Source organism: Mustela nigripes, chromosome 12 (assembly GCF_022355385.1).
Source record: "Mustela nigripes isolate SB6536 chromosome 12, MUSNIG.SB6536, whole genome shotgun sequence".
NCBI classification, from domain to species: Eukaryota; Metazoa; Chordata; class Mammalia; order Carnivora; family Mustelidae; genus Mustela; species Mustela nigripes.
In genome coordinates, this window is record NC_081568.1 from 136,374,120 (window position 1) to 136,400,884 (window position 26,765).

General features: G+C 36.6%; 1 protein-coding gene across 5 annotated transcripts in view; it reads right to left on the reverse strand.

Moving 5' to 3' along the window:
- The window catches only part of CSNK1G3 (casein kinase 1 gamma 3), a 115,219-nt gene that overhangs the window by 14,485 nt on the left and 73,969 nt on the right, over positions 1 to 26,765 (reverse strand). For 2 of the 5 annotated variants that reach the window (XM_059418419.1, XM_059418417.1), the window contains exons 7-11: positions 16,209 to 16,294; positions 16,003 to 16,087; positions 14,043 to 14,191; positions 12,564 to 12,659; positions 8,762 to 8,857 (exon numbers count right to left, since the gene is read on the reverse strand). In XM_059418419.1, the coding sequence (XP_059274402.1) occupies positions 8,762 to 8,857; positions 12,564 to 12,659; positions 14,043 to 14,191; positions 16,003 to 16,087; positions 16,209 to 16,294 (512 nt within the window). The remainder of the gene's footprint in view (positions 1 to 8,761; positions 8,858 to 12,563; positions 12,660 to 14,042; positions 14,192 to 16,002; positions 16,088 to 16,208; positions 16,295 to 26,765) is intronic. The other 3 variants (XM_059418418.1, XM_059418422.1, XM_059418420.1) reach the window with 3 other exon arrangements.

Consider the following 26,765-nt stretch of genomic DNA (forward strand, 5'->3'; position numbering starts at 1 on the left):
CCCCAGCTGATACTCTGGAGGAGACGGGTCTAGAAACAAAGCCTAGCTCTAACACTCACCCACCGTGTGACCCGGGAAAGATACCGCATTGCGCTAAACCTCGGCATTCTCAACTACGAAACGGCAAACAGTAGTACCCATTGAACAAGACTGAGAGAAAGAAAACAGAATCAGTGTGTAAAGAGCAATAACTGGGCTAATCTAAGAGCTCCAGGAATTGTCGCCCTTGTTCCTCAGCCAGTTTTGCCTGCATTCAAAGCTTCAGCTACAACCTCTACATAAAGGACTTGCTGAGCCCCACCGTTCCCCCACATGCCCACCTAGGCTACATGTGGTACCTCAAACTCAATACTTCCAAAACCAAATTCCTCATACTCCTCTTGAATGTGTCACTCCTCCTATCTATGGTTCCAATTCCTAGTAAACCCTACCATGTTCCCAGACCTCCAGGCTCAAAACGTAACAATCAGCTCTGCTGCTTTCCCTATCTGAGCTCATCATTAGGGGAAAAAAAAAATGCTAATAGATCAAAAGCCTGGAGAGCAGACCGACAGCTGACTACTAGACTTAACAGGTCCATCTACAGAACCCCATTTTACTGAAACCTAACTAATTTTGACATTCTTACTGAGAGGCCACAATGTGCCAGGCATTGACTGTCCCAGGAACTTAGAAAACCACAAGAAAACACCCTGGCCCTTGTGGGCCTGATATTCCAGTGCACAGAAACAGGCCTCTCACCCCACAACTCCAAGAAAAGTCACTAGAAGTCAACCAACAAATCTAGACGAATGTAGGATTATGGAGGCTGAGTTATCTGTACCCCATGAACAAGTACTTTGAAATAAACACTGCAAATGTGCCCACAGCTGAAAACATACAGAACGGCCTTGATCCTTGTCAGAGCCAACCAGGCCAACAAGAGGAATACCCCTGGGTCTCAGTCTGCTGCTCTGCTTCCTCCTTTCTGCCATTCTACTGAGTTCCATGTCAATTTTTTCTCTTTATTTCTCCCTCTTTCTGAAAACATTTAACAATTATTATTGGTTCTAATTATCAAACTTAATTTGGTTCTTTATTCTTAATTTTTAAAATGTCAGCACTCCTCCGCTGTTTTGGAAAGGAGCTACAAAGCAGGATTCTTATCTTACACTTTTGTATTCGCCACTATCTGTAATTAGCAGAATGTTTTGCATGCAGAAGATAAACAGCTCATGCAACAATTTACATTGCTCTTCCCTCAACATGATATTCACAGGTTTCTTTTCCTCCTCCGAGTTCAGTGGCCCAAGAGAGTTGGAGGGACCCCATCTCAAACTACAGGCAGCTCCTCGAACATGCCTTCCCTTACATTCAGCGGCATAACTTAAAATTCAAAACCCAGGTGTTCTAAACTTCCAGCAAGAGCAACCGTATGAAACGGTAATTATACAATCTGACTTATTTCAGTTCACACAAAGTCATACCTGACTTTAATAAGCTTTATTTTAGTGAAATGTTTCAAATCTCATTTTGCCTCACTGATCAGAACCAGACTAGAATGAAATAATATCTTCATTTATGTATTTTTTTAAATGTAATTTCTCTTTGATTCCCCTGATTCCCTAACTCTCTTGAGTAAAGGCTAAATCCCAGGCTAAGAACAGAATCAATGTGGTAAAAGAGTAAATGTGTAAAAGTGGCCTACTTAATACAGGTGACATGAGAGTATATCAGGGCATTAAAATTGTTTTCACTTAAGAAAACTAGTATCTTTTAGGGAAGGGATTTTACAAAGAAAAACCAAAGACAAAATATTATAAATAGCACTTGTCATTACATTCCTAGAAACCTAAATCAATCAAACAAATATACACAAATTATTTTTATAAACCAAATTCTAAAGAATGATTCCATTTAGGTAACATCTCTAGAATTATAACTTGAAGTAGACCATAGGAGTCTCCAAAATATTGGTGTGTATCAGCTGATTTTTCTAATGACAGTATCCAAAATGGACGGCTGCTCAATGTCCACAACAGCCAAACTGCAGAGAGCCGAGATGCCCTTCAACAGACGAATGGATAAAGATGTGGTCCATACACACAATGGAATATTACTCAGCCCTCAGAAAGGATGACTACCCAACCTTTTCATCAACATGGCTGGGACTGGAGGAGATTATGCAGAGTGAAATAAATCAAACAGAGAAAGTCAATTATCATACGGTTTCACTTACTTGTGGAACATAAGGAATAGCATGGAGGACAGTAGGAGAAGGAAGGGAAAAATGAAGGGGGAGAGATCGGAATGGGAGATGAACCACAAGAGACTATGGATTCTGGGAAACAAACGGAGGATTTTAGAAGGGGGGGAGTAGGGGGAACAGTTTGCCTGGTGATGGGTATTAAAGGAGGGTACAGACGACACAGAGCACTGGGTGTTATATGCAAACAATGAATCATGGAACACTATACCAAAAACTAATGATGTACTGTATAGTGAGTAACATAATTTTAAAAAATCACAGCTGCTTTGAGGTTTGACATTTAAAGAAAAAATTCAGGTGTTTTACAGGGTTTTTGTTCTTATTTTTCTTAAAGAAATTTTCTCCGATATTCCCACTTTGACAAGAAACTTCGTACAGTTTTTATTTTAAGATGTTACAAAATAACAAATAAAAAGGCATCCAGATTCGGTATTAGTTTTAGTGCACCAGAGTTTAAGAGGAGGGGGCCTTGAACCTGCAGCTAATGATGGGAGAGAAATGATGGTTCACTTGATGGCTGCCAGCCATGTCTAATTCCAAAAAAAGTCTGAGTACAAAGATAACACATGGTATCTTTGTAGTCAATGATTTTATAAGGCCCATTAATTTACTTTCCACATACAATGAATTCATACAAATTAGAGTACTACCTTCCTCATTTCTACGTGAGTTACTGAAAGCATACTACACCAAGTACACAGTAGAGGCTCACTATCTTAGTTAACCAGATCTCTTTCTATCCAATAAATACACTAGAAATACTAAAATGTTATCTATCTTACTTATGTCCTAAGCTTTTTCTAAGAGCCATCTATAAGAAAGCACACTAGTAAATGAGATATAGGTAAGAGTAATTCCCAAAGAGTCTTCTGGACCTGTGCTAGGGTTCCCAAGTATTACAAGAAACCAACTTTCTTACATATTCTAAAACCCAGTCGGCTCAGTCAGTTAAGCGGCGCCTTTGGCTCAGGCCATGATCCCAGGGTCCTGGGATCGAGCCCCACATCAGGCTCCCTGCTCAGTGGGAAACCTGCTTCTCCCTCTCCCTCTGCCTGCCCCTCTGCCTCCTTGTATTCTCTATCTCTTTGTCAAATAAATAAAACCTTTAAAATTTAAAAAAAAAAAAAAAAAACCAGAGTGAGCTAGAGTTATAACTGATCTTCCTTATACTCCTCCAACTGACAACTGGAAAGCCAGTGAGATTCTCACTGACTTTCAGCGAAGAGAAACCAAAATGGATTTTTGATCTAACTTTCACTTATAAAGTACTAAGCAGAGCACTATACTCCAGTCTTTGAGACGCTACTGTAAAGGTTACTAAAAAGGGTATGAAAATAAACCTCTAATGCTGAATTTCCCCAGTAACCCCTGGATAAGACACTTCCTAAGCTAAGCAGACAGAGCGGAGCCGTACACTACTCATCTGCAAAGGGCACCCAACCCCTCTCCTCAAACAAATGCTCCCTCACAGACCTCAGCACCCTGGAACACGGGACAAAAAACATGACTGTACTCATCACTCAATCCTGCCCCCCCTTATTAGTACCTGTGTGTTCTGAAAGATGGGAGAGAGCAGAGTGAAAGTGGTGACTGGCCATGTTTTAGAAAGAGAAGCATTAACAACGACAAGCACAACGGAGGAAGGGCTGAGGCATGGCACCCGCTATTCCCAACTCGTCACTACACAAGTCTCCTGATCACTCCGAAATGCATTCGCCCCATTCTTTTCTGCTGTCCTCACCCGCGTGGGTATGTGTCAAGTGAGGCTGATGAAAACCCCTGCATGCCCAGCACAACAGATAACGTTTACCCTTCCCTTGCAGGCACAGCGGCAATGTGTGGGAGTTAGCCCTTTTCCCTTTCAGGGGCTCAGACGCAACAGTGTTCCTTTAACCACAACCAAAGCCTGTATGACCAGCCGAGATCCCCCAACAATTGGCCTACACCAGCGCACGTGAAGCAGTCTTCAGTAGCTCCCTTGACATCTGTCTTCCTCCCTGTGCTGGAAACTGCCTCTCTGCTTTCCAGAACCGGGCTTCCAGTTGACCTTGAGCTCAAAGGAGCCATAAAGTCACAGTCCCCGTGGGATTCGAGATGAGCACTACCTGCTGTCAGTGGTGCATTTTAAAACCTCATTTTGGAGATTCTGGTTTGCCAGGCAGAGATACATCAAAAAGGCAGATAAGTGACATGACCTTCCCCCTCAGCCCTGACACCAAACTAAAATCCGCCTTCTAATTATCTTGCAAATCCTCTCATTTCTCTTCATTTCAGCTACCTATCACCTTCCCTCAGCTAGAATTCTGTGAGTTGCATCCCTGCCTTAGACTTGTTTTCCCTTCAGTCTAGGCTCCAATAAAAGTCATCCCTAGAAAACACACTAATAGAGTTACCTTCCTTATCTAATTCTTGTTACGGCTACCCAACATCCTCAAATGAAGTCCAAACTTAATAACAAGACCTATTAGGTTCTTCATGACTTGCCTCCTGTATACCTCTCAGTCCTCTTTCTCAATATACACACCGGCGTGACTGGACTGCAGCTAATTGCTCAAGATGTCTCTCTCTCTCCTCCGCCACCTTACATGTGCTGCCTTCTTGTCTTGGATGTAGACCCTTTCCATCTGCTAACTCCTGCTACTGAAGCTCTACTTTAGAAACAGATGAAAAGACAGAATACAGAAAGGTTTTGCTTTTTCCAGGAAATCTTAACCCTTGAAATCCAAGTTAGGTGCTTCTCTGTATGTTCTTATAGCGCACTATACATTCTCCACTTACCACTCTGCCTGTTTCATTGACCTTCCCCATTGGCTGGACACTCCATGGGAAAGGCACCCTAGCTTTGTTATTCTTCCTTCTATTCAAAGACTCCAGTACAATGCCTAGTACCTCCTGGGAACACTTATATATGTTATCTGCTAAATAATGACTAGCCCAGAAACTGAAAGTGCTAGGTCTAAGATTCTTAGCCGTATTTATTACCAAGGATGCTAAAGGGAGCAGAGAGGAATATGTCTGATTGCCTAGGTGCTTTTCCAAAACACATAAAAGCCAAGAACAAATTCAAACTTAGTCTTCAGATATTTGAATATAATTTTTAATCTGTGGGGAAAGTTTATCAAATGTGTAGCTGGATCCTTCAAGTCAGTGGATTAACATGATCACACTTAAAGATGTAGAAAAAAAATGGATAAATTCCAATTTGGCAATATTTCCTTTGGGCTGTACCACTAGACTTCACTTCCCAGAGATTAATCAAGTTTCTTAATCTGAAAAAGCAATAGATTATACTAGTATTTAGTCTTTCAAAAGGCCCACCTTCTATACTATTCTCACGACAAAACCATGAGGTAGAAGTATTATTATATTTCCATTTGCTGGGACATCTGGGTAGCTCAGTTCATTAGGTGTCTGCCTTCAGCTCAGGTCATGAGCCCAGGGTCCTGGGATGGAGCCCCGCAACGGCTTCCGTGCTCAGCAGAAAGCCTGCTTTTCCCTCTGTCTCTTGTGTTCTCGCACTCACTGCCCTTTCTGCCTCTCCCTCTCAAATAAATAAATAATCTTTAAAAATCTGAAAAAAAAAGTTTCCATTTTACTGATGAATAATCTATGGCATAGATTTTAAACTTGAATATGACTCTAGGGCTTGCACTCTTAAATGCAATGAAATTAACTTGGTAAACCAGATGTGTGACCTGTAATACATATTGTACTTCTGGGAGTGCCTGAGTGGCTCAGTCGTTAAGCGTCTGCCTTCAGCTCAGGTCATGATCCCAGGGTCCTAGGATCGAGCCCCGCATTGGGGTCCCTGCTCGGCGGGAAGCCTGCTTCTCCCTCTCCCACTCCTGCTGCTTGTGTTCCCTCTCTCGCTGTGTCTCTCTCTGTCAAATAAATAAATAAAATCTTTAAAAAAAAATACATATTGTAATTCTGGAAAAACAAGGAGTTCAAATTTAGACTCCACCATTTAGTTCCTATTAAAAGCACACCTGAAATAACGAATAACCGAGGATCCTTCTGTAAGTCAAAATAGCAAGAGGTTTCATCTTGTAGGTCAACTGGAAGCAGCCCGGAATGCTTTGTGGTGCTGCACTGAGAGCCATTCTAAGCTCCAGGAAAACACTGCAGTGACAGATGAGGGATGAATGCCATGGACCCCAATGGGCTTATTTGGGCTAACTCCTGATTCTACTTCCAAATATCCTAAATCTGCACCATATTTATTTCTTACCAGATAGCTATCAGCTTATTATGGTAATGCCTTTTCTAAGAAACTATCTGATGACAGGACCTTAGTATTTGCTGAAGGTTAGTTTTTTAATTGCCATATAAAGTCTCTGCATCTCCTACAAAGTCAACACTGGAAATTGTCCAACAGGGAGTGTAATGATCATCACAGAAAGAATCTCAAGGCAAATTAGTCTCACACTTTTGTATTAATAAAAAGGTTTTTCTCTTTCTCTCTTCCCTTTATCAGAATGAGAATGACTGAATACATTGTTTCACTTCCTTTGTTCAGAATCAAATGTAGTATTCATTTATTATAATGATCACATTAGCTTAGATTTTAGGCACTTTTCTTTCCTCTTCATATTACTAGTTTTAAATTACAATTTTATTAGCCCAACTATACAAGTGTCATATTGTAACTTTTCAAACTTTTTACGTGCGTAGGATATTAATCATAAATGCAGTCAGTATTTTAGGACAGAACAAGATTCAGGCATGAGCCTACTTAGGCTGTCGGTACATTTTTCACAGGAGTTAAGCTTGCTTAATGTCCATCATGTCAGGTTAGTTAATAGTATAAAACATATTCAGGAAGTCAACAGACATAGTGTAAAATTCTTTGCTTTACTTATGTATTACCTAAAATTCTAGTAAGTAAAACTGATCACATCCTGAATATTAGGATGAAGCCAGGTGTAGTCTCCATAGGCAGAGAAGCTTTAAAGAGACGGTGAGAAAGGAGCAGAGTGGAAATGACTCTCCAGGAACATATGAAAAAACAGAACATACAGTACTAGACTGATGAGCCAATAATCACCCCCTTGATAGTCTGGAGATCCCATGAACCACCTCGGGGAATCCCACAGGGTAAGAAGAAACTAAGAAAATAATACATTTATGGTAATGGTGCAGAAGTGGCCGGAAAGCTTTCTAATAGTGCCATAACGGTTGCAGATATCCCTGAACACTGAGCCAGACACCTGCTGTCATAACATACAACACTTAGAAACGTGTAAAGGTGTACAGACACACATACCATCCAGTTTGTGTTATGGAACCAAATATAACTTGTTCTATTAACTCTTCCAAGGATATGAATTGGGGTCATAAAAAATGTTTACAATTCAGGCACCCTTGCCTCTAAGTCCTTTTCAAATACCTCTGTTACACAGGACTGAAAGGTCCACAGACTACAAAGTTCTATAAAAAATATTTGGTTACATACTCAAATTACCTCTAAAACTTAATGGTGAGAAAAACACAAGAACTTACAAGATTTAATCAAAAACTGACTTTTAGAATTCAAATCAAGAAAGAATAAAATCCAGAGCAGAGATCCAATAGACTATATATATACATATTCACTAAAAAAAAAATGTAAATCTGGTCAAACATAATGGAAAATTATTCAAGTAGAAATATGTGGAGGAAAAAAATCAAAATTTTTAAAGGAAATTCTAAATTGAAATGGATGGAGATAACATTTATTATCTCAATTACTTTGAACCAGCATTTAAATTACCTTAAGCTAGCATTTTAAAAGAAATAAAAGACTTCATTAACCTTCCCCTTTCTACAATTCACATAAAAGATGAAAATTGAGGGGGCATGGGAGGGCAAGATAAGGCATTCTAAGGGAACAGAGAATGGGGGGGAATGAACACTTCAAAAAAATAAAGGACAGCTTTAAATTTTTAGAAATATCCAGAAAATTGAGGGGAGTATTTAATAAATACTTGTTCTTGAAATTATTTTCTCCATCTGATTTTCTAGAAACAAAATATACCATTGTAACAGCTGGGGTCATGTTCATTTGACCAATTAATCAGAAAGTATATTCTGAGTACTAAAGATAAAAAATTTCCTATCTAGTCAACTGACTGAAGTTTAAAGAAGGAAAAAAAAAAATCAATGAAAATGAAAAGTTATAAAAGTGTTCTACTGCTTACAACATTAAAAAAAAAAAAAGTCTGGTCTTATTACTGAAAAATCGAGTTTAACACATATTTCAAATAATACAGTTTGTTTCTCTAACCTGTTGTATGACTTACTTTAATACTGTTGCGTGTACTTGCAAAAATGAACAAAGGCAAAACTGTAGTATCCCTGGTGGTCTTTCCAGACCATGTTAATTTTGCTTTTTGGTTAAATACAAAGGAAGAGAATTATGGAGAGTTCAGAAACAAGTTTTTCAGTAGGATATGAAGTCATGCCATGAGTTCCAAAAAAGGGTTAGTTGTATAAATCTGGGAAATAATCACTCATGCAAAAATCAGAAAATACCTGTACCGAGCCACCATGTCTGTCTGCTGCAAGGTGAGCTCTCAAATGGTGGGGATTTGCCTGCTGGGAGTCCCAAGCTGCCCTGTGGTCTGCCGACTGCCATTTATTTAATGCATGTGGCATGCATGGAAGAAGAAAAACCCAATATGTTAAACATCTCATCCTTATAATATAGAAAACAAACGTATAAAAGGAAATTCAAAATATCCTTGCTATTCTGAGTCACAGATGCAGTTGACATTGCATACTGGATGTGGAGAGGTTTTTGTCACATGGATACCATTAGGTAATGATCAACCACAGAAATAAAACAGAACCATAGAATTGAGAAGTGAAAGGGCTTTAAATATGATACGGTCCAGCTTCCAATTTTATAAATGAAGTTAACGAAGAACCAGGGAGGTAAAAATTAAGTGCCCAGGAAAGCATTCCAAATAAATCACCGAAGTACTAAAATGCCATCCACTATATTATCTTATGGTAGATGTCCCCCTTGGTTTTCTGATGAGGAACTACTTCTAGCAAAGGTTTAAAAAAAAAAGTCTTCAAACAGCTGTACTTAGATCCTAGAAAACTTTCCTCTCTTGCTTAGGACCAGGTTTCTGATTGAGAGGTTAATATGAGAAAACAGAAGAGTTCTTTAAGAAGTGACAAGTGCTATACAGAACACTATGAGGATATAACGAGAAATTTTTTTTAAAGTGATAATCCTACTTTATATGAATCCCTTTGCTTCCCTGACCTCTTTTTATCTGGTTCAAATTAAGGAGCCCATTCCCATGATAGGCTGATAGTTCTTGATGCTTTTACATGACTTGGCAAACTGGCATGACAATAACCACAGAAAATAATCTACCGGCAGAATTAGCAGTAGCTGCTTAACAGGGGTCAGTTTTTGTGGACAGCACTAATAAAAAGATCAGGAAGGAATATAATATTTAAGATTCTTTTACATGTTCGGTTTTGCATTAGCTGCTTTGTATGTGTTATCCCACTATGAGATAGACAGTATCATCCTCACTCCAATGATAAAGAGACTGAGACTTTAAACACTTGACTAAGGTCAAAGACACTGCAAGAAGTACAGCAGGGATTCTAACTCAAGAGCCAACTGCTCTGCCAGTAGTACTAACTAGCTCATTAAAACAATGACATATGTTTATAGTCTTTGGTGCTCTTTTCTTTCTTTTTCAACCGAAGTCATGAAAAACTTGCCAAAAAAAACTTGCCACAAAGTGCCAAGTATATTGGCCCCTAAGGAGCCTGAGCCCATCAGCAGCCAGAGCAGGCCTATGGGAGAAGAGATGTTAAGTCCAAATAGGCACAGTGAATAAATGTTCTGGCCCTAAGCCTCCCAAATTAAACTGTACAACGCAAAATTACACCAGAAGTCTGAAGAGGCATGAGGTCTATCATCAAAGCAATCACAACAGTTCTAGGTCTTTTCGTTAAACCCTCCATGTTCAAAACCAGAATTTAGCAGCTGTGTAGCTTAAACTAAGGTAAATTCAAAGAGATTAAATCTGAAGAGGATGAAAGAATGAAAATGATGCTAAAATGGAGACGAACACCTAAATACTGCCTAGAACAACAGGTAACATTTAAGGGTCACGGACTTCTTTAAGAAGACAGGAACAGCTCTCCAGCCTCCCTTCAGAAACAAAAGTTACATGCATCGAACTCCTTCTCTGAAATGTCAGGAGATTCTGAACTTCACCCACCAGCTGTACAGCAAAAACTGTTTAACTGGGGACACTGCAACATTTCAGTCATTTAACTAAATGTTCTTTTGCAATTGTCAATTTTGAGTTTCTCACACACCTGAAATGTTTACTGCTTCAATGATGTTTAGGAAAAGTTGAGATATACAACTTTTCTATTATGATGACAGTGCACATATCCAGGACTCAAATTTAATACATAAGCTACCCTAAAGGGTTTCCTGAAAAAACCACACAATGAAAAACAAAAATCGACTCCCTATATTTAGTGCAACAAGGACTACATAAATAAAACATGGTTCCCACCTTAATGGAGCTCACCATCTAGCTAGGAAGACAAGTCAAAACACACAGGAAGTTCAACTTGAAGACATCTGAATTATAACTGAACTCAAAATTAAGAGAAAAGTTTCACTTATTACAACACGTAACAGCTCAAGAGGACATCTCCAGAGAACATGAATTACTGATCATCATCCAATTGAGAAATTAATTCTGATTTATAAGACACAAACTCCAAGTCTTCACTTGGAGCCATTTCTTTCTATATGCAGCATCTTACCAGAATACTCAAATTATCAACTGATACTAATTTATATCTGAAGAAATTTGTATTTAAGATCCTTTATTGTCCCAATTTTTCTAAGGCAAAATTCTAAAACTACTCTGTTTTAATTGGCTGTACTTTAAAGCATAATATTATTAAACATCCCCTAAATGGAGCATTTTATTTTGCTATGATTTTTATTGTGTTGTGTTCTTTCCTTTGATTTTTAGCTCGTTTTTAACTCACTTGAATTCCAGTGGGATAAAAAATGTAAGAGTAAGAAAAGATAGCACATTATCCTTCCCCAGAAAGAGTTAAAACTGGAAATTCTAAAGACACTATTTAACTCCCAATTAGCAAAATGTTTTATGTCAAAGATGGATTAAATCAAGCTTCTTTTTACAAAAAAGAGAAAAGCAAGACCACCACTCAAAAATTTCAACAGCTTTCAATTATCTTACCCAAGAAATACAAACTCTTCACTCCCTATCTGCCAGGCTTCCCTGGAACCTAGTCTCTGATCAATGCAAACTAAAATACTCACTATTCCTCAAACAAACTACATTTTTAAACTTCTCCTTCCTATTACATTGTTCACTCTCCCTCAAATGCCCTTTTTCTTTCATCCGCCTTTTAAAAACACCATTCATTCTTCACGCTCATCTCAAAAGCCACCTTCTGCTTACAATCTTTACAGATCCCCATACTCTAATAACCTTCATGGAAGTTTACTAATATGTTCCATGTGACAGAGGTTACATTGTTTGGTAATACAGTTACTTGTGAGTTTACTGCAATAATCATAACAGTAACACCAGCCATGAGACCTGAGATTTACTGAATGCTTATAGGAATTAACAAGCATTTTTGTGTTTCACAGATGAGAGAACTAAGGCTTTGAAAGATGGAGTCCAAGATCAAGTTATACCCAGATGTGTCTGATTCCAGAGAATGAGTGAGCTCTTAGCCATTCATTACAAAATAATTTCCTATAGGTTATGTTGTTTTCCTTCCTTGTGCATTTCTGCGATATGCAGAATAGTAGCTTTCAAATAGGAGAAACTCAACAAATAATTTACTGAGCTAAATTAGACTGCAGTTAGAAAGATCAACTGCTATCATAATTTACTCCAACAAGATATCCAAACACTTCCACTCTTCATAGAGTATCAAATATTGCTGTCATACTAATTTATACCACTAATTTAAAAATTTATCATTAAAAATTTCATGTGATTTTAAACTAGTGAAGAGTGAACCTGAGGGGGAAACAGTTCATTTGTTGCATATCTGTGCATTTTCAATCCTTATTATGCATGTGTATATCATCTTTATCTACTGAAGGAAAAAAGATGTATTTCAATCCTTCAATATGTATCTATATGTGTGGATATGTGCTCACATACACACATCCACATGGGCACACCTATAAGGCTATCATGTGGGCATGGTAAAAAACCAAATTTATTTTTACGCTGTCAAAAGGTAATACAGAAGCAAATCAAGATATTTCATATCTGAAAGAGCAGCAAACCTGGTTTTTGGATTGTTGCATCTTATCTCTGTGCTGATGTGCTTCTCTGTTTGATGACAGAGCAGGATCTTGCTGAACCGCACCCACTGGAGTTGGCTATAATACAGAATGAGCATCAATAGTAAGACTATTGCAGAAGGGTTACTCACAAGTATTGAGTTGCTTCGTGGAATCAAAGAAATAATAAAAGACACCAAAAGTAAAGACACCTTAGAAAATGGGATCATTCTCGAAATATGTCACTAAAAATAAGAAGTTAAAACAAGAGAACATAGCTACATTTTACACTGTTTTCAAAAAACGTTTAAAGGCTCTCTAATGCTGTCTTTACTTTCAGGTTATTTTTTCATATCAGAAGAATAAAAGTGTATTCATGTATGTCTCTCATTTTCAAAGCCAATGCATAAACAGAACAAATCATTTTAAGAAAATAAGAAAATTATTTTTAAAGTAAGCTAATAAAATGGTTTGTCGTCAATATTTTTACCCAGGTGAGACACATAGTGAATTCAACTTTGGATCTAAGAAAAATGTAGATTAAACACTTAAAAAAGCCAATTATTCAAAAATACCTGAATCTGAGAGTTTCATAGTTCCAAATATGGACAAAAATTGGCCAACAGCAAGCCACAATTAAAGTTTTGTAAGACATTCTTAGTTATCAAAAAAAAAAAAATAGTGAGAATAAATATTTTAAAAGTTGTCCCTTCAAAGAAAGAATTTCATGATGTGTCCCTTCAAGTGATAAGCACCAATCCTACAGTTACAGTTAAGACTAAACTTTTTTTAAGTTACGAAAACTTAGAACAGTTTTGAAAACCAAAAACATGCTGTAATTTTTAAGTACCAGTCTATTTAAGACTTCAGCTAAATAAAACTGCTAGTATAATTAAAACCTATAATTTAGAATTACAAATTTTTGAGAAATGGCTGAAATAAACAAAATACAAGACTAACTGATCTTTTAAAATAACAAGATATTATCCAAAAAAAAAAAAAAAATTAAATTCGACAGTAAGAAATAAATCAGGAACGAAAAGTTGAAAGTAACTCATTACTTTAAAAAGCAAGGAGTCCAAATATGGGGTTTCTATAAAATTCAACGAATAATTTTAGTATTATGCTACCTAAAATGCCCAGGAAGATGAAATAAAATGAATTCTTTAAAAAAATTATTTGTGGGCACCTGGGTAGCTCAGTGGGTTAACCATCTGCCTTCGGCTCGGGTCATGGTCTCAGGGTCCTGGGATGGAGTCCCACATCGGGCTCTCTGCTCAGCAGGGAGCCTGCTTCCCCCTCTCTCTCTGCCTGCCTCTCTGCCTACTTGTGATCTCTCTCTCTGTCTCTGTCTCTCTCTCTCTCTCTCTGTTAAATAAATAAATAAAATCTTCTAAAAAAGCTATTTGTACTCAACTCTTTTCACTGAAGAAGCTGTACTGTGGGGGGGAAGTTACTACAAATAATCCTTCGTGTACTCACCAACTGTTTACCAATCCAGTCATACTCATAATCAAACATATATCCTTTTCGATCAAACAAGTCAGTAAAAAGCTTTCTTAGGTAGTCATAGTCTGGTTTTTCAAAAAAATCTAGCCTTCTTACATAACGAAGATATGTTGCCATTTCTTCTAGAAAGGAATAAAAAGTATTCTGATTATACTTTCCTATATATTCATTAATAATAAAATTATTTAAATGTCAAAAAACAGTGTTACAAAAATATGAAAAAGCAACAAAATTCTACTAAAATTTAAAATTTAAGGAATTTAATCACAATGAAATTAAAAAGGAGAAGAGAAGGGAAGGAAAATATAGGGTCAAAGGAGAAATGAGAGGTTTTACTTAACAAATTCCTCTGCTTCATTTCATTAGGAAAAGCTAAAATTATTTTACATTGTTATTATGAGTAAAAACCTTGGATAGTACTAAAAACTGAATTAGAAACTTAACACATAATTACCTAAACACAAGCACCACACTCTGCTCATAAACTTAAATATTTCTTTAAAATACTGATGGGAATTGATTTATATATGAAAGCATCCACACTAGCATGATGGATTTCTTCTACCATCAGGCACATTCAACTAACTGACCAACAGAGGATTCAAATTCCTAACTTGAGCCATGAGCAGAATGTTAACCAAACAAAGCTAAGCGATCTCAGAAATAAAACCGCAGCAGAGTTTAATTTTTCATTTAATTTATGGTCATACAACAATTATTTGATAACATATAAATTTCTCTGTGCCACTGTAATTCCCAAATGTATTAGAGGTAAGTATTTTTCTTAAAAAGCCTCTTTCCTAAAGGAAAATAAAGAAAAAGCCATAAAAATCAACACACAATATGGTGAGCAATCAGTAAAACAGGGTTTTACCATCAGGATACAGAAAAATCAACTGTAGTGAGAGATGGAAAGTTACTCTAGGGTGTTTTTCTGATCCAATTCACTGACAGTGGCCAGTGAGAACAGAATCAGGCACAGCCCAACAGGCAATGAGAATGGCATCCAATGACCTTCTTCACAGGGTGACTCTCACTATTCTACAATCTAGCTAATTACCTGGCTAAGTGACTCTGACACCCCCATTTTATCCGGCAGAAATGTGTATACGCTTTATAATAACACAGAGCCAGTCTGTCTACACCTACACTGCTAGTGTCAACCAAAATCTTTGTTAATTTCCAGTTCTAGATGTTAGAGCAAAGACAAAAAATATGCAATTAAAGTCTATTGTCCCCGAATAACGAAAGCAAACTTGAAGGGCTCCCTGAGATTATACTACCTGCTAATACTCCAGCACTGATGCCAGCACTGGACAAGAGGACGTGTGAATATTGAAGTGAGGCATGATCTCAGTCTTGGACCTTCCAGATTGGTTCACTTATTACTTACCATCATTAGCAACACATTATTCTTACTCCTTAACTGATTTAGGAATCAAGAAAATTTTTGTTGGCTTAATCTGAGTTGCCAAAACTCTGCATGGAAGTAAAACTATTTTTATAAAGCTCCCCAATGTAACATTAGCCTGCCAGTACTAAGGTTTGTAAGATCTTAATGTACTTTGAAAACTAAATCATGTATCACACACCTTTTTTGAGTCTGACAATGAGACTCAAATGACTAACAGTATGCACCAAAACTTTACAGCTGCATATCTCAGCAAGTATTTTAACTTATTAGAAGTATGTCATTGGTATTTTAGCTGATATCACTATCAACACTATCAAAAAATGGGATTTTCTTCTATTAATTCCATCTGAACAGAGCAAATATACGAACTGTCCCTGTGGTCTATGCATCAAAGGCTGACATCTTTTAAATCATACTTTGAACTCGTTTCTTCTAAGCATAAAAACCAGTCATTACAAAGTTGAGCAATGGAAGTTAACTGCTGTGGTTTTCTGTGTATAAGCACATGTTATTCATTACCTGGAAAATTTTCACATAACACTTCTATCGGTGTGGCTCGTTTTGTATCTCCAATTTTCTGATACCTCTCTTTTAATGTATCAGCCTAAAACAGAAAAGAAAAAAAGTCCTGAGAAGCTGGTGATGTTAAAATTAACTATTTGGAAGAAAGACCCCTGACATATTAACAATTTATGAAATTCAAAAGGAAACACAAAAACAATTACCTTTAAACCTTGCCAAGGAAGACTGCCTCTCAGAAAATACATGAACATATGACCTAAAGCTTCTAAGTCATCTCTTCTACTTTGTTCTGAAATATAAGAGAAACATCAATTTCACTTTGCTCTCCCAGTTAAGGATTTAAGAATGGAGAACTGACTCTTTTGTTACATATACATTAATTCCCAAAGTTCAGTATATAAACATAAACTATCTAGTGCTTACAAGCAACGAATCATGACCAGTTAAACAATGTTTTTAACATTAAAATTACTGTGCATCATTAAAATATGCCGCTACATTTTGGGGGGTCTTTTTGTTTGGTTGGTTTTTTTAAGATTCCACTGGGCACTCATTGCTCTCTTTATATATCTATCCACAGAAGTATAAAGCAAGTCAGAAAGGTTCCATGATCAAATACAGATTCACTGTGTACCATAGCTCCATCGTGAAGACACAGGATATAACATATTAAAGGTTTAAAAAAAAAAACCCAGAGATAAAAATGATTCACTTCATTTAACTCTGAATCTCCTGAGCTTATATGAGCACAAAACATCCATCCTATATACTCTCTATTAATATTAAATGCAATTAGATTTTATGTAATATATTCTTTAAAACACTTGTATTTGACCCATCCCAACATTAATAACCCCCTCTGCCACCACCAAAAAAAAAGCTGCTAGAACAAACTGCCATTTTCAAATTGCTAGTGCTGTTTTAGTAACAAAATGTTGCACAGCACCTAACTGAGTGACAATCACAAAGGAAGACTCGAAAAGATACTTATATTTGCTAAGTGAAAATTTTTTTCCAATTTTTTTGTCACTGAAGTTAAATGCTTAAGATTCCTTACTATTTTAAAATAATACAAAAACTCTAACAATAAGAGGAAAAAATAGTACTTTAATTATAAATGTGTAAGATGTTTTATCCAAATGAGTCATCATCATGCTACCTAAGCAGTACTGAATGCTTTTGAAAAAGCAAACTTTTCAAAGCTTGGCTCTGAACTAGCGTGAACAGGACAGAAACGGTTTTAATTTCTACTATTTAATCTCATTCCACAACAGTCTTCTATAACACTTGCTACAGTGTGTGTGTGTGTGTGTGTGTGTGTGTGTGTGTGTGTAATTATTATCTAGTCTTTATCTCTCCTCCCACCAGACGGCAGATTACAGGACAGCAGATGTCACTTGGCTCATTATCCTCAGGACCAAGTATAATTGCTGCCACAGAGAAGGCACTCAACACAGACTACTTAAATAGAAAAATGAACATCTGAAAACACATCATACTAGATATGTGTCCCTTTCCTACAAGGAAACAAAGATATCCAGAAGAAAATGCATCACATTGTTAGTAATTAGGGTTATGAGATTGGAGGATTAGACAGGACATTCCACCTTCTCATTTCATATATTCAAACTGCAGCATAATGGCAAATTTTTCTCTTCTGCTTCAATTTTCTATCATAACAATGTAAGCATATGCTATTAAAAACAGAAAACTTTCAAAATAAATAAAATAGACTCAAGGTCTTCTTAAAGCCATTTTTTAAAAAGTGGGGATGTGAATAATATGAGAAAGATGAGTAATGTTTTACATATACAATTTGACCATATTAGATCCTGGGACCCTCAGGAATAAAGAGTCATGCAAAGAAAAAAATATACATATTTCTGAACTCCCACTGAGAATCAGAATCACCTCTGAAACTTTTAAATGCCTCAAATGAGTGACTGATTCCTTGAGTATGACATGACCTAGAAGAACACGCATTTTAAAAAGCTTAACAGATGATTCTGAAATACAGCACTAAAGTGATAAACACTAAAAAAAAGAAACTCTTTTCATTGACGTATACTTTACACATAATAAAATACATCCTTTGTAAGGGTACAGCTTGAAAAATGTTAACAATGTACACCTTAGTACCACCACAATCGACAACTATTTCCAACACTCCAAAAAGTTTCCTTATGCCCATTGCCAGCTATCCTCCCCTCCTCTGGCCTCAAAACAACCACTTATCTGCTTTCTGTCAGGCTACATTAAATCTGATTTTTTTATAGAGTTTCATATGAAAAGCATCGTATAACATGGACCCTTGGGTCCAAATTCATTCACTCAACATAATCTTTTTATGTTGTTGTGTACATTGGTAGTTCATTACTTTTTATTCCTGAGTAGTATGCTACAATATACTTATATATTCACCAGTTGCCAGGTCATGAGTAACTTCCAGTTTGGGGCTATTGTGAATAAAGCTTTTACGAACATTCTTGTATGAGTGTCTTTGTGTGGACATATGTTTCCATTTCTCCTGTGTAAAGTTTTAGGAGGAGGATTACTACTTCATATGGAAACTGTAGATTTTGCTTTTTAAGATACTTCTACACTGTTTTCCAAAGGGATTGTGTCATTTTCTATCTCCACCAGCAACATCTGAGAATTCAATTATACATCGAACTTGTATCCAGCAACCTTGCTAAAACTCACGTACTGGTTGGTGTATTGCCCATTCCCCATTTAGCATGGTCACTCTTTTATACTTCAGCCCTGCTAGTGGCTGTGAGGTGTTAGCTCACTGCGATTTAATTTGAATTTCACCAGTGACTGATATTTTTGAACACTGTTTCAACTGTGTTACTACTTATTCAAACATCATTTTGTGACGTTTTACTCATTTTTTAAAACTATACTATGTCTCTTGCTAAAAAGTTGTAAGGGTTGTTTGTGTATTCTGGATGTAAGTAATTATCAGATGTAAGTTTTGCAAACATGTAGCTTGCTTTGTTTTCTTAACAGTATCTTTCAAAGAACAGAAGTTCACATTTTGATGAAGCCCAACTTAACAGGGTTTTATTGTTTGCTTATGCTTTTTTATGTCCTATCTGAAAATCTCTGACTAGTCTAAGGTTGCAAAGATTTTCTACTTTTTCTTTAAGAAATTCTACCATGTGGGTTCTTAAATTTAAATCTAGGATTCATTTGAGATAATTTTTCTTTTTGCTCCATGTAGGATAAGGGTTTAAACTCATTTTCTTCAATACCGATACCTCGTTATTATCATATAGTTTCTTTAAATATTATGCTCTCCACCCTTGATTTAACTTTGAACCCTTCTCAAAAACCAATTGAGATTTGAGTAGGGGTCCATTTCAGGACTCTGTAATGTGACCCATTTATCTATGTCTAGGCCAATAAATACCACCAAATATAAGACGAAAGGGAAGAGTAAAGATAAGTGAGGAAACCAATGATGACAAAAAAGATAATCAATTGAGAAAACCACAAAGTCAAAAGCTGGTTACATGAAAAACTCAGTAAGACTGTATCACTAGGCTGGAAGACAGAAAACACAAATTACTAGCATCAGGAGCAACCAGGAGGCACCAGGACAGATCCTACAGATATCAAAAGAATGGTAAAAGAGTATTATGAACAAATATCATGCCAGTAAATTCAACAACTCGAATAAACAAATGTCTTAAAAGATAAATTACAAAGATGTGAACAGTTCTACGCCAATTAAAGAAATTTAATTTATAATCTAAAATCTTCCCAAAATATAACCAAAGGCCCAGATGGCATCACTGCTGAATTCTATTAAACAGTTACGGAATAGGGGCGCCTGGGTGGCTCAGTGGGTTAAGCCGCTGCCTTCGGCTCGGGTCATGATCTCAGGGTCCTGGGATCGAGTCCCACATCGGGCTCTCTGCTCAGCAGGGGGCCTGCTTCCCTTCCTCTCTCTGTGATCTCTTCCCTTCCTCTCTCCTACTGTGATCTCTCTCTCTCTGTCAAATAAATAAATAAAATCTTTAAAAAAATAAATAAAAAATAAATAAAAAACCAGTTACGGAATAATACTAGCTCTACACAAACTCTTTCAGGAAGCAGAAGGGCATCTTTCCAAACTCTTTTCATTAATGATGTTACCAGTCAAAGGCATTTTACAAGCAAAGGAAAATACAGGAAATGTCTCTCATCAATACAGTCGCAAAATCCTTCAAAAGTTAATACACGATGACTAGTTCATCCCATGAATTTAAGGTTGGTTTAACTTTCAAAAACCAACTATGTCATTCACCATGCCAATAAAATATATAAATCATATGATCACCTCAAAAGATACAGAAAAAGTACCTAATAAAACATAACATGCATTTATGATATTAAAACTCATTAAATAAGCAATAGGAAAAAAACTTCATTCTGACAAGGGACTTCTATGAAAAATCTGTAACATAATTCTTGCATGGCCATAATTCTTACTCCTACAATCAAGAACAAACAAGGATGTTCACTTTCACATTATCTATTCAGTGTTTATGCTAGAAGCCTTGTTAGTACCAACAAAAAACAACAAAAAAAAAAAGAAAGAAAGAAAAAATTAAAAGGTATTCAGATTGGAAATAAAGAAGTGAAACTAGTTTTTTCTGCAGGCCATATGACTATATAGGTGGAAAATCCAAAGTAATCCCCCCCCCCACCAAAAAAACCTATTAGAACTAGTACATGAGTTTTAGCAAGGTTACAGAATACAAGTTGAATATATAAAAATAAATTGTATTTCTATGAAAGCAATCAACAACTGGAAAACAGATTTAAAAAGCAGTACCATATGAAATACATATGAAATATGAAATAAGAAGCATATGAAATACTGTAAAGATAATTTTAAAAGACTGAATGATTTGCAAATACTGACCCCTCCCAAGTAGCATTCTTTGTTAAGGAGAGGAACACAGTATAAAAGGCAATTTCCCTTTAAATTCAAGGTGTGGGGCCTTAGTTACCAGAGTGCCAACAAGCCCTGATCATAAGGTAATCTTGCCTATATGACAGTCTCAGAAAGCAGTATTAGTCTCAAAACCTACACAGTATTTAAAACTTCAAGTCATAAATATAACCTAATATAATAAACCTCTTCTGTAACTCAGCCTGAAATGTTCCTTACCCTCATAATTCTTTTCTTTGTCTTCTTTCCTCAACTGACAAATCTGGAAGTAAATTTCACCATGTAGTGAGTAACAGAAGTCAAACACAGTAACTAAAGAATACCTTCTCAGGTCTTTAACAGATCTGTTTCATAGGGGTAAAAAAAAATTTCCCAAAGGTAATATGGCCCTTATTAGGCCCTGTTCACATTTTATAAAGCACTTAACTACAAAGGCCTGTTTGAAAATGGATATTTCCCTGGAAGCCAAGAATCCTCATTATAGGAACCCTTACTATGAGCAACGAAGAAATGAGAAAGTGATGATTTACTTTACAACAGGTATCATTAAAGAATCTTCTAAAGTAAGTTTTCCAATAAGTTTAAAAGTTATGTAAAGAGTCAATTAAAATTTTGCTATTTAAGAATATATGTATCACACAAAATACACAGAATCAGCACATACTGAGAGCCTACTATGGGTCAATGTGTGATACTGTGTGACAGTATGTGATGTGACAATGTGTGATGACTGTTTAAAATTCTACCTACACTTAAAGCAGCAGTAATCCCAAATAAGAAAACAAAGGCTCAGAAAGGCTAAGAGAGAAGCCTAATACTATGTACCTACAAGAGAAAGGCAGAATTCTAAACCACATCTGCACTTTTTTCAGAAAGCAAAGGCAAAGTAGAACCAATTAATCAAACATTTACTGTACATCTTCTGCAATGCTTTTCTACTTAAAAGTCCTACTCTTTAACTGAACATTATTTTCCTCTTTTTAAACTACTTTTATTTCTCACATGCTTAGAACTATTTCTTTTTTTTTTTTTTTTTTTTTAGATTTTTTTTATTTATTTTACAGAGAGAGATCACAAGTAGGCAGAGAGGCAGGCAGAGAGAGAGAGGAGGAAGCAGGCTCCCTGCTGAGCAGAGAGCCCGATGCGGGACTCGATCCCAGGACCCTGAGATCATGACCTGAGCCGAAGGCAGCGGCTTAACCCACTGAGCCACCCAGGCGCCCAGAACTATTTCTATTTTGACTTAATTTCAACTTAATTTTCAGCAACAGAAAAATACTCCCTTCCTTATTAACTCAAATTTACCTCTGTCAAAGAAAAAATAGATCAAATGCTTACAAGCAGGAAACCTTCTAATATATACATAAGTATTTGCAAAAAAAAACCCTCATTACTGCATTTTCCTACAAAAATGAAAAACAATGAGGCCAAAAGACATGTTAGTTAATACTAAATACAGGCAAGACAAGAGAGCTCAAAAAAAATAAAAAAAAAAAAAACCTCTCACTGAAGAAAATTTAAACCATTCTTTATATATAAACAACAACAAAAAAATTACTACAAGCAAAGGTTTCACTTTATATTTCCTTCTAAAATGTTGAAAATTATTTTTCCCTAACAGCGCCCCCTGCAAAAAAAACTCTTCTTCAAAATTCACTGAGCTTGTTTACATGTTCCAAAATTACATAATTAACATGGTTTTTGTTAAATGAAAACACAAACCTATTTAGCAAAAGAAAGGGCACAATTATGCAAGACAATGTGCAGCAACAGCTACCAATCCAGATACCCAATGTTGCAATAACCAGAATGCATAAAGAAAAAAAAAGGTTTCAGAGTGATGGAACCCAGCACATGCATTCACCTGATTACTAAAGAAGTGCTCTTGAAATCCAGTTCTCTTAATTTAGATAAAATCCAATAAATTTATCAGGAGAAGCAAACCAAAAACCGAGAAGAGTGAAGTACTGCCAACAACAGTACTACACATGATAACAAACAGTATGCTATGAGACATTTAAATACCAATAAAAGCCTTTTAAAAAATAACTACTCTCAGACTGTAAACCTACAGCAATCGACACATAAGAAAAGGTGCTACACACCCTATGTCATCAGAGAACTCAAATTAAAACGAGATAAAACTATTGCCACATAATGATTTATAAGAAATATATATTTGGGGGCACCTGGGTGGCTTCATGGGTAAAAGACTCTGCCTTTGTCTCAGGTCATGATCTCAGGGTCCTGGGATCAAGCCCCGCATCAGGCTCTCTGCTCAGCAGGGAGCTTGCTTCCTCCTCTCTCTCTGCCTGCCTCTCTGCCTATCTGTGATCTCTCTGTCAAATAAATAAAATCTTTAAAAAAAAAAAAAAACAAAAAGAAAGAAAAGAAATATATATTTGGTCATTCAGATGACCAGAATATATATCTCAAGATATATTAGGTCTTTAGCCACATTTCGTGAAAACACTTCAGAGCCATAAAGATGAAATGGGTGTTTGGTAACTAATGAAGGTGAATCTTGAACCCTAGATCACGGGCTGATTGCCAGGGAGATCAACCTTATGATTAGAGGGTTGGGACTTTCAGTCCCAGCCCCCAACCTTCAGGGAGGGAAAAGGGGCTGGAGGTTAAACTAGCCAATGGCCAATGCATTAGTCAATCATGACTATGTAATGAAGTCCCCATAAAATCCCAAAAGGACAGCTTTCTGGCCCTTTTGGGAGAGCTTCCACACTTGGGGATCCAGAACACCTACATGTGTCACCAAGCCAGGACCCAAGCTGCACAAGGACAGAAGTTCCTTTGTTTAGGCTCCTATCCTACATCTGACTGTTGATTTGTATCCTTTATCATGTCCTGTAATAAAATCATAAACCTAAGTAAGTGCTTCCCTGAGTCTACAAAACCACTCTAACAAAGAAACTTGAACTTAAGGAGGAGGTAGCTGGAGCCTCTAATCTGTCCATGGTCAGTCAGAAGCACAGGTAACACCCTAGAGTTTGCAAGTTTTATCAGAAGCAGTGGTTGGTGAGTGGTCTTGTAGGATGTAATCCTTAATCTTGTGATCTGATGCTATCTCCAAGTAGACAGTATCAGAATTTAAGCTGAACTTTCAGACATGCTGCTGGGGTCTGAGGGCTTCTTACAACACACTTTTAACATATGATCTAGCACTGCCCTTGGTATTTACCCAAAGGAGATGAAAACTTAGGTCCCACAAAAACCTGCACATGGATGTTTATAGCGGCTTTATTCATAACTGCCAAAACCTGGAGGCAACCAAGATGCCCTGGAGTAGGTGAATTGGTGAATGAACTGTGGTACATCCAGACAACGGAATGGTGCTCAGCATTAAAAATAAATGAGCTATCAAGTCATGGAAAACCACGGAGAAACCTTAAATGCATATAACCAAGTAAAAGAAGTCAGTCTAAAAAGGTTACATATTGCTTATTTCAAATTACATGGTATTGGGAAAAGCAAAACTATGAGGACAACAAAAAGATGTGGCTGCCAAGAGTTTGGAGGGTGGGAGGTGGGAAGCGAGGGATGAGTAGGTGGGGCATAGAGGATGCCTAGGGAAGTGAAACTCTCCCGTATAATACTATAATGGTTCATACACGTCATTATAAATGTATCCAAACCCATGGGACAGACTGTGCAAGTCATAGAATGTGCAAGACCAAGAGTAAACTACAGACTCCACAGAGGCTAATGACACATCAGGGTAGGCTCATCACTTGTACCTAATGTACTACTCTGATGAGGGATGCTGACAGGCGGCGGGGGGGGGGGGTGCTGCCTGTGTTGGGGCAGGGAGTATAAGGGAAATCTCTGTATCTTCTGCCTAATAGTGCTGTGAATCAAAAACTGTTCTTAAAAAAAAATGCTCTAAAAAATTACATTTAAAAAAAGCACTACTATTTAAATGCATTTTCTCTTAGCTTATTTAAATCAAGGCATACATCCTAACATTCCCTAACTGAACTTGAGGATATCACCATATAATAGTAATCACACAAAATTTACAAAGCTGAGTCATCCAGAAAATGTAAATTATGTTCATTGTATTTTGTTTAAGAAAGCAAGGAATTGTGCAATTCATTTTTAAATTGTTAAAACGTAATTACAAAATGTAAATACATGTTTTTCAACTGCTAAGAAGCTGTTTGGGAGCCTGAGAGCTGTCCTCGGGAATTTGGGCAATTAACCTAGAAATTATATGAATCACACACCATCAGATGACAGCACAGAAAGAAGACATTTTTGTAAAATCATAAATTCTGTGATCCCTTCACAGAGCTTACCACTTAGAGGCTTGAAATGTTATTCTTCAATGCAACACAGATTTTTTTATTAACATTTACAAAGCAACTGGCAGTTTATTCTTCAAATCCTAATCCCTTAGTTCATGAATATTCAATATTAATTTAAAAAAAAAACAATTCTACTACTACTTAGTAAAGAGAAATGCACAGTATTTACTTCAAATGACTTCAACAAGACCAGTTTTGTCATGAAAGGAAAAATGAGTGATCCAAAGGAAGATTATAAAATGAGGTTCAGGGGTGCCTGGGTGGCTCAGTGGGTTGAAGCCTCTGCCTCTGGCACGGGTCATGATCCCAGAGTCCTGGGATCGAGCCCCCCCACTGGGCTCTCTGTTCACTGGGGAGCCTGCTTCCTCTTCTCTCTCTGCCTACTTGTGATCTCTCTCTGTCAAATAAATAAATAAAATCTTTAAAATGAGGCTCAAAGGAGTTGACCAAAACAAAACAAAAGTCTTGAAAAAGTATTAAAAATAAGACACTCAAGCAGACACAATTTTAAAATAACATTTCAACATAATAGTAAAGAAGGCTTCCACTAGAGAAGACCACAGAAATCCACGTGTCACACACAGCTTTTATAAGATTTCATCTTGAACAGTGACTCAAGAAGGTATAAGAAGGTACACAGTGAATAAAGACATCTGCCTACTTAACATTAATTGTGCAGTGAAGATATATATATATATCTATATATATGTCTCACAGGAATAAAGAGGTTAAAATCCACACTGTGATTTTACACTATTCCAGCTTTTTCCTTTTTAAATCTGATACAGTGCACCAATCTCCACAAAGGAAAAATACTTATAAACGTGCACAAAGGTCTGACCAAATTCTCTCTTTTGAAATGCTCATGTGTGGAGAAAGTCCTTGAATGCACAAGAGTAAAGAATGAATAAGAAGGCTTTAATTCCTCTTAAAAGAGTAATCACCAAAGTCCAGGCAAAGCCAAAAGGAAAAAAATATATAAGCAAATTAAAATCACTACTAGAAGATCCCATTTTCACTACTTGTCCTTTTCTATCTGTTCCTGACTCCTCACAAAGCTAGTGCTTTAAACTCAAAACATCACTAAAAAGCCCACGTTCACAGTCATCTCACTTATAAAAATGCTTTAACTCTTCAGCACTTAAACTCATGTGACTTAAACCTACTCTCAATTTCTGAAAAAACAGGAAATCATGTAATCTGGGAAACAAATTTTCTCTGCCCATCTACTTCCCAAGTACTGCATAAAAATTAAGAAGCAAGGCTTTTGTAAATAGGAGAAAGTAAGGATTAAAGCCTTTGTTCTTTGCAATACTTGCCAAAGAAATATTTTGTTTGTTTTCTTGCTGAAAAAGGAGTAAAAAGATTACTGTAATAGTTAAATGCCATTTCCCAAGCTCTGAAAGCTTTTCCTAACAGGGACAAACATATCAGATTCGCTTTGCCATTTCTACAAATAGAATGCTGTTACATGTGCCATTGTTCGGATAAAA